The 8,722-nt window shown below is 36.8% G+C and overlaps 2 protein-coding genes and 1 long non-coding RNA gene across 3 annotated transcripts in view; 1 reads left to right on the top strand and 2 right to left on the bottom strand.

Annotated features, from left to right (window-relative positions):
- LOC107635239 (subtilisin-like protease Glyma18g48580) overlaps positions 1 to 4,259 on the top strand; it is a 10,029-nt gene extending 5,770 nt beyond the window's left edge. Inside the window, exons 5-11 of the mRNA XM_016338646.2 lie at positions 244 to 358; positions 469 to 1,015; positions 1,625 to 1,719; positions 1,810 to 2,082; positions 2,157 to 2,292; positions 2,384 to 2,600; positions 3,516 to 4,259. Of these exons, the coding sequence (XP_016194132.1) occupies positions 244 to 358; positions 469 to 1,015; positions 1,625 to 1,719; positions 1,810 to 2,082; positions 2,157 to 2,292; positions 2,384 to 2,600; positions 3,516 to 4,060 (1,928 nt within the window). The 3' untranslated portion in view covers positions 4,061 to 4,259. The remainder of the gene's footprint in view (positions 1 to 243; positions 359 to 468; positions 1,016 to 1,624; positions 1,720 to 1,809; positions 2,083 to 2,156; positions 2,293 to 2,383; positions 2,601 to 3,515) is intronic.
- LOC110271318 lies at positions 2,815 to 3,617 on the bottom strand. The gene is made up of 2 exons (XR_002361923.1): positions 3,493 to 3,617; positions 2,815 to 3,362 (listed from the first exon to the last, which is right to left on the bottom strand). It is a non-coding gene; the product is annotated as an uncharacterized LOC110271318 (long non-coding RNA).
- Positions 4,098 to 8,072, bottom strand: LOC107635236 (MDIS1-interacting receptor like kinase 2-like). Its single transcript, XM_016338641.2, has 2 exons — positions 5,056 to 8,072; positions 4,098 to 4,955 (listed from the first exon to the last, which is right to left on the bottom strand). Exons 1-2 carry the CDS (start codon positions 7,898 to 7,900, stop codon positions 4,573 to 4,575), a joined length of 3,228 nt encoding a protein of 1,075 aa, XP_016194127.1. The 5' UTR covers positions 7,901 to 8,072; the 3' UTR covers positions 4,098 to 4,572.

Below are 8,722 nucleotides of genomic sequence, written 5' to 3'. Positions count from 1 at the left end.
TAATTAACAATTTATTATTAACTACTAAAAGATAGTATTAAAATAATTTGTTTTATTTATTAGTTAAAAATCACTATTTTAATTTCCATTGTGTCATTGTACGATTGTTCTTAAATTCTATGGCATTATCATTGCATGTATGGGAACATCACGATAAAATTTAGAGTCTTAGAATCAAAATATAAAAATATATATCGAAATTCACTAATAGTGTCTCTAGTGTAACTGTTTCACCTTGAGCAGGAGTTTGGCCAGAATTGAGGAGTTTCAGTGACAGGGGATATGGCCCCGTCCCATCAAAATGGCGCGGGGGTAACGTTTGTCAAATACCCAAAAACAAGAGAAACCCTTGCAACAGGTTAGTGCCCTACGTGCTTTCTTAATTAATTGAAGCTTAGCTTAATTATTACCAAGATCTTATGTAATTTATGCTCAATGTAACGAAATAAACGTGGATTGTATAAACAGGAAGTTAATAGGAGCAAGATTTTACAATACTGCCTTCGAGGTCTACAACGGCAAGTTAAACCCATTGCTACGCACAGCGCGCGACTTTGTGGGTCATGGGACCCACACTCTATCAACGGCTGCCGGCAATTTCGTGCCAGGTGCCAACGTCTTTGGAGTTGGCAATGGAACCGCCAAAGGTGGCTCCCCAAGAGCCAGAGTTGCATCCTACAAGGTTTGTTGGTCGCTAACTGACTCAGCCAGTTGCTATGGCGCCGATGTGCTGGCCGCAATAGACCAGGCCATAAGCGACGGTGTTGACATCATCTCACTCTCCGCTGGTGGCCAGTACTTAGTCCACCCCGAAGATATCTTCACTGATGAAGTCTCCATTGGTGCCTTCCATGCAGTTTCTAGAAACGTTGTGTTCGTTGCTTCTGCAGGGAATGATGGACCCACACCAGGAAGCGTTCTTAACGTGGCTCCTTGGGTATTCACAATTGCTGCTAGCACCATTGATAGGGACTTTACTAGTACCATCACTCTCGCTAACGGTCAACAAATCAAGGTATTTATTTATAGAGTAATTATCCAAATCAGTCCTCAAGGATTTTAGAATCGGACATTTTAGTCCCAAGAAAAATTAATACACAGATCAGTCTCCAAGGTTTTACTCCGGCAGATAAATCAATCCCCAGTTCATTTTTCGGTAGAGTAATTACCCAGATCAGTCCCCAAAGATTTTAAAAACGGACATTTTAGTCCCCAAGAAAAACTAATGTACAAATCAATCCCCAACGTTTCTCTCTGTTAGACATAATAGTCCCCCGTCCAAAAATAAAATAAAATAAAATAAAATTGATTTGTACATTAGTTTTTCTTGGGGACTAAAATGTCCGTTTTTAAAATCTTTAGAGACTGATCTGGGTAATTACTCTGCCGGAAAATGAACTGGGGACTGATTTGTCTGCCGGAGTAAAACCTTGGGGACTGATTTGTCTGCCGAAGTAAAACCTTGGGACTGATCCGTGTATTAATTTTTCTTGGAGATTAAAATGTCCGATTCTAAAATCCTAGGGACTGATTTGGGTAATTACTCTTATTTATAATAGTAACACAAGAGTTGTATATAAATTATTTGAGTTAATAAATTACGGTTTAATTTTTTTCTACCTAGGGTGCGAGTCTTTTCGTAAACTTGCCACAAAACCAGGCTTTTCCTCTGATTGATTCTACAGCTGGTAAATTTGCTAATGCGTCAAACCGAGATGCGTAAGTACAACTGTACAATTAGCACTTTCTTGTTATTGAACGAATTCTTATCGTTTTTAATTTGTTCATTGTTGTGTTGCTTTGTGGCAGTCAATTTTGTAGGCCAGGAACACTGGACCCAGCGAAAATAACGGGGAAGATAGTGTCATGCTTTAGAGAAGGTAAAATAAAATCGGTTGCAGAGGGGCAAGAAGCGAAGAATGCAGGTGCAAAAGGAATGTTCTTGCGCAATCAACAGCAAAATGGGAATACTCTTCTTGCCGAGCCTCATGTTTTGTCAACAGTTGGCGATCATGATGTACATAAAGGCGGCTCTCCCTCTTCTCAACCAACTACAAATCCTACTTACTTTACAACTGCCACGTAAGTGTCAATACCAATCAAAGTAATATCCATATCACAGATCCTCATGTATGTTAACTATGCTTATATTGCAGGGCTCCTGCAGCGAGCTCGTCTAATGAGACACTAACGTTCTCATCAGCGACAACAGTTTATGGAATAAAGCCAGCTCCAGTTATGGCTTCCTTCTCCTCCAGGGGACCCAATAAGATTCAACCATCAATACTCAAGGTTGTCTTAAGATACTCACTTCATTTGATTCGTTATTAACTGTATATAGTATGGTCCCCTGAATCCTTGATATTGTGGTGGTTTTCATCAGCCGGATGTGACTGCGCCTGGAGTGAACATACTTGCATCATATTCATTATTCGCAAGTGCATCAGACCTTCTATCTGATAATCGTCGTGGGTTTAGGTTTAATGTGCTTCAAGGAACTTCAATGTCTTGTCCTCATGCCGCTGGTATAGCTGGACTTCTCCGAACCCTTCATCCTACTTGGAGTCCAGCAGCTATCAAATCTGCCATCATGACTACTGGTAATTTCCCTTATCCTTCATTCAATTTATTTTGTACACTTATCTTTGAATTTAAATATGTTTTCAACTTTTTCGTTTTTTATGTGTGTCTTATTTCAATTATTAAACTTTAACATATCATTTCACATTAATCCTTCCTGTCCCCGATAATTAACCAAGCCATTCAAACCTTGTTAACCATTAGGGCCATTAACATATACAAAACATTTATACACATACCCAATGTTTTAAACTCTATTATAATTATCCCAGAGTTATATATAAACTATTGGGAGTTACTTTGGTTCTTTATATTTTTTTTTTTTTGAATTATTAACTACTACTAAATCACATTTTTCAGAAATCAATAAAAAAATCCAAATAATTTTAGAATTTGAGTTAATAGACACATGGTAATTATTAAGGACAAATAATTAATGAATACCACCAATATTCTGAATTATTGTATAGGCAGGGAAGAAATTCTCCAAAATATTCAAAAGAAATATGGTGATAAGAGGTCAACTGATATATAAGAAGACTGATAAAGTAATTAGAGGTTGTTAGAAGTAGTTGGAATCAGTTGCAGCTAGCATTAGTGGCTGGCTGTTATTGTTAGTAACTAAAGATCACAACTTGATGAACAAGTCACAATAGCTTACATATATGTAATGATGTACATCACTCTCTACTCTCTACAATTAATTAAGACAATAATGATCATCAAGTTATCTTTCTAAATCTCTGTGTTCTCTCTCTGTTCTATTCACAAGTCTTCACAACCTACAGCCATTGATACCATTTTCAAAAATATAAGGTGGTTAGCTTATCATATGATATTTTTTGCACTGAAAAATTGTGTCAAAATTTATGCATGTCATATTATAAGTATTTTTTGTTTTAAGAAAATTACCTATTGTTATGTGTCTCCTTCAGCAACTACACAGGACAACACAAACAAGCCAATTCAAGATGCATTTAAGAACAAGCTAGCGACTCCCTTTGATTATGGATCAGGGCATGTTCAACCCAATCTTGCAATAGAGCCGGGACTTGTTTATGATCTGCACCTTAACGATTATTTGAACTTCTTATGTGCTTCTGGATACAATCAAGAAGCCATTTCAGCTCTTAATTTCAACAGGACTTTCACTTGCAAAGGAACTCACAGCATTAATGACTTAAACTACCCTTCAATCACGTTGCCAAATCTTAAGTTGAGTCCGATAACAGTTACTCGTACACTCACCAATGTTGGTCCCCCAGGCACATATATTGCAACTGCCAAATTAGATGGATGCAAAATTACTATTGTGCCCAACTCATTAACTTTCACAAAGATATATGAGAAGAAAACATTTCGAATTACTATACAAGCTTCAAGTGTGATAAAGCTTTATAAGTATCAATTTGGAGAATTGCTGTGGACAGATGGAAAACACAGAGTTAGGAGTCCCATTACAGTCCAACGCCGAAGGTGATGACAACTCTTCTGAATTTGGGTGTTAGAATATGTGAAATAATTATTGGTAGATGCGAGCTTGATATCTGATTATCTGTTTGTCATGTATTTATTTTTCCGCTTCAAGAATTGTGTGTTGGTGTATGCAGTAAAAATTGTTGTACGTACTATTATCTAATTATTAATCTAAAAGCTTAGATTAAGTTTCAGTATCCAAACATTATGCTCGAAAAATTTTGATAAGGTGAAAAAGGCGTCAAGAATTGAACAATGGTATCTATTTCATGTACTGTAATTTATAAGTTAATAATTGAGTTCATTGATAGATCACCTTTTCTTTGTATACTGTTATCAGAAAGTATGTTCTTTGATGGGGACTAATTGAACCGCTAATGATAACTTTCCTCTATTGTTATTGAAAAGTTAATAATGACATTGCTTTACTTTTATTCATGCGTTCTGACTCAACAAGCCTATCTCCTTTGGTGGGGGACAAACCAGTGAACTGAGTCTCCCCCAAATTGAGATCAATCAAATAAGTGGAGTTTCCCATTCTTCATTGAGTTGTCCAATCCTGATCATAGGAAATTGGTCATCAGGTAAAGGTGCTTTTCCCATCATAAGCTCTTTAGAAACTTGATGCATGGTTGGCCGAAATTGTGGACTTTGACTCAAGCACTCAAGTGCCCACTTCGTGATCCACATGATTTCCCCAACAATTGAGTTCTTAGGATAAGGAGGTCTATGATCTATGACATCAACCAATAACAAATTGTATGTTATTGATGCTGTTGATGGTGACAACAATGAGTTGATCAAATCTCCTGGATGCTTTCCTATGAGGATCTCCAAACAAAGAACTCCAAAGCTATATACATCACATTTCTCTGTCACTTCCATAGTCTGAGCTAGCTCTACATTAATAATTCAAGTTTAAAGTCATAATACAAAAGTGCAGTAATAAACTGAGATAATTTAAAAAGTACAAATAAAAGGTAAAAATAATGGACTTACCTGGAGCCCCATAACCATAGGTGACTGCAAGTGTGGTCCAATTTGAATCTGGCTTTAAAAACTTAGCAGTCCCAAAGTCAGAGACATGAGCTTCATATTCTGAGTCCAACAGAATGTTCTTGCTTGATATGTCGCGATGAACCATAGGGGGTTTGCAATCATGATGCATGTATGACAAAGCATTAGCAACTCCTTTAACCACATTCACCCTCTTCATCCAATCAAATGCACTTGCTTTTGCTTCATTGCCAAATACTTGATCCAAACTGCCACCTTCCAAGAATTCATAAACCAAAAAAGAGAACCGAGAATGCTGGCAGAATCCATATAGCTTTATGATGTTGCGGTGCCTCATTTCTGTCAATGCTTCAATCTCATTCTCAAAAGCTTTCAAATTGGACTTATCCTCTGCATCTGATTCAGTATGAAGTTTCTTCACAGCAACAACCATTCCTGAAGGCAACTCAGCCCTGTAAACGGATCCTTGCCCTCCAATTCCAATGAGATGTTTGTCATCAAAATTATTGGTAGCTTCAATGATAGTTTCAAACGCCATTTTCCCATCATGGCTCCATATGGAAAACTGTTCTTCTACTTGTTGCACTTCTTTAGCTGAGTTGTCTTTGTTTCTAGCACTTCTACAAAGAAAGTACAATGAAACAGCCGCCATACAAAGCACAAGTACTAGTACTCCAAATATAACAAGTAATACCAATAACATGACCTTGTGACTTTTACGGCTAGGACTGCTGCTTGGGCATGGCACCAAGCCAGTGATATTACCACACAAGCCTTTGTTATTTTTCAATGATTCAATCGTAGCATTCTGAAAGGCTCGGTTATTGTCTGGAAGTGGCCCTTCTAACTGGTTGTATGATATGTTGACAGAAATCAAGCTTGACATACCATTAAAACTTGATGGAATGGTGCCAGAAAGATTGTTGTGAGAGAGGTTCAACAATTTCAATTGTTTCAACTCTCCAAGCACTATTGGTATTTGTCCATGCAACATATTCCCACTAAGATCAAGAGAATACAGAGGCTGCGACGACCGGAAGTCAGAGGGGATGCTTCCCTGTAGTTTGTTGTTGCTCAAGTTTAATTCCAACAAGTTGGGTAACTGCACAACTTGTCTTGGTATATTGCCACTCAACTCATTTCCTCCAAGGTGCAAGATTTGAAGATCATGCAATAGTCCTATTTCTGCTGGAATATTTCCTGAGAAATGGTTGTCACTGATCTTGAATTCAAGCAGGCTTTTCATATTTCCCAATTCTCTTGGAATCTTTCCAGTTAATTGGTTGGAGAAAAGGTGAAGTCTTCCCAAGTTGGTAAGTTCACCAATTTCTGATGGTATGCCACCAGAAATGTTATTGTTGGATATTATCAAGTTTTCAAGATTCTGGCACTTCCCCCAATCTGGCGAAATTTGGCCATATAATTTATTGTCACTCAGGTCAATGAATTTCAAATTAGGATAAATGCCAAAGTCTTGTGTTATGTCTCCTTCCAAATGGTTATACTCTAACCTTATTCTAGCAAGATTAGAGCAGTTCTTCAAGCTACTTGGAATTGGACCACTAAAATGATTGTTACCAGCCATCAAGTATCCTAATGAACGACCTAAGCAAATTTGAGGTGGCAAGTGGCCGGATAGATCATTTTCTTCTACCAAAAAGTAAACCATGTTGGTAAGGTTATTGATAACTTGTGGAATGCTACCACTGAGTTTGTTGGCAGACAATTCTAAAGAGAATAGGCTTTTCAACTTTCCAACTGTGTCAGGAATAGCTCCTGATAGATTGTTTCCTTGAAGAGCAAGGGTGATCAAATTGATCAAATTACCAATGGAGCTAGGAATTTCGCCAGAAAAATTATTGTGGCGAAGAAATATCCAGGTGAGCTTTGTCATGTTTCCAATTGTGGAAGGAATGGATCCTGAAAAATGGTTCTTCTCAATTTCAAGTAACTCCAGGTTGACCAAGTTTTCTATTGAAGCAGGGATTGATCCAGAAAGTTGGTTATTATAAAGGTTTAGCCATGACAAGGTAGACATGTTCCACATGGAAGCTGGGATTGGCCCAAACAAGGTGTTATTAGCAAGGTAAAGCCTATTTAAACTGCTCATGTTAGCAATTGTTGAAGGGATAGTACCAGAGAGAGTGTTTCTTGATAATTCAAGATACTCAAGCTTTGTTAACATTCCAATTTCTTGGGGAATGGAGCCAGAGATTTGATTGTTTCCAATCCCAAGAAACACAAGTTTGTTTAGTTTACCAATCTCAGGTGGAATCTGGCCTGACAGATTGTGATTGTCAGATAAATCTAGAAATGATAAGTTGGCCAAATTCGAAATGGAACCCGGGATTGATCCACTTAGATGGCACAAAGAAAGATCAAGACTCTGTAAACTGCTCAATGTCCACAACTCTTTAGGGATAGAACCATCAAAAAGATTTGAAGACATGTTCAAGCTGTTAACTTTGGACATGTTAGCAATTTGTGGTGGAATGGTTCCATTGAACAAGTTGTTGTAGATGTTTATGGAAATGAGGTTGGGGAATGAAGAGAAACTAAGACTGTGAAGTGTACCTTTGAGTCCAAAGTTTTCAAGATTGATGGTTGAGATTGACTTTGATTTGTCACATTGAATTCCTTTCCATCTGCATGGACTTGTGCCGTTGTTCCAAGATGATAACATAACTTGGCTTTGCTTCTCAAGTGTGGCCTTCCACTTTAAGAGTGCATCTGCTTCAATGTTTTGATCAGCTGAAGAGAGTTTTAGAATAAGGACACAAAGGAATGTTAAGACAATAGTAGTATTTTGGAACATTATTGGTGGCATGGTTCAAGACAATTAATCAGAGTTGTTGGTGAACATCCTATGTTGTTGTAAGTAATTATATAAATGAATGATGTGGTAGTGATAGATAATGATGCATGATATGAAAAAACTTGTGTGGATATGAATGAGTGATGCAAATTATTAGAGGAAAGTTAGTCGAGTAGCACGAGTACTAGGGATAGCGTAGGAGACATGAATATACTTTTGAAAGTTTTGCACAAAGGCAATTCATACTTTGAAAGTTCTGCACAAAGGCAATTCACACGTAATTATGTCTTCTTTGAATAAATTGATAAATAAATCTCTAAAAATTTATATTTTTAATAAATTAATTTAAAAAAAAATACTAAAAGCAATTATCATTAACTCGTCGTTAACAATCCTTGTGATATATTATATTTCAATTAATCCACATGTTTCACAAGTTGCATTACCTTTTAGTGAAGAAAAATCTGCCTAGATTTTAGCATGGGACGATATAGCGTCCCTTTCACATAAGAAAGTCACATTTATTCAGTGATTGGCCATGGGAGAGAGCAGAGAGAGAAAATTTATATAGAGCAGACTTAGAGCTGGAATAAAATGTGAAAGAGGAATAATATATTTGTTTATGGAAAATATTATTATTTTTTAATAATCATCCTTTATTATTATTTTTTAATAATCATCCATCCACATGTTGCATTACCTTTTAGTGAAGAAAAATCTGCCTAGATTTTAGCATGGGACGATATAGCGTCCCTTTCACATAAGAAAGTCACATTTATTCAGTGATTGGCCATGGGAGAGAGCAGAGAGAGAAAATTTATAAAATTTATATAG

Source organism: Arachis ipaensis, chromosome B04, assembly GCF_000816755.2.
Source record: "Arachis ipaensis cultivar K30076 chromosome B04, Araip1.1, whole genome shotgun sequence".
Lineage (NCBI taxonomy): Eukaryota > Viridiplantae > Streptophyta > Magnoliopsida > Fabales > Fabaceae > Arachis > Arachis ipaensis.
This window is presented reverse-complemented; position numbering and strand designations above follow the sequence as displayed.

Coding starts and splice junctions, on each gene's coding strand:
- LOC107635236 (XM_016338641.2), bottom strand. CDS start 7,900: ATGCCACCAATAATGTTCCAAAATACTACTATTGTCTTAACATTCCTT. Junction 4,956..5,055: donor CTATGGTTATGGGGCTCCAG/GTAAGTCCATTA, acceptor TTATTAATGTAG/AGCTAGCTCAGACTATGGAA.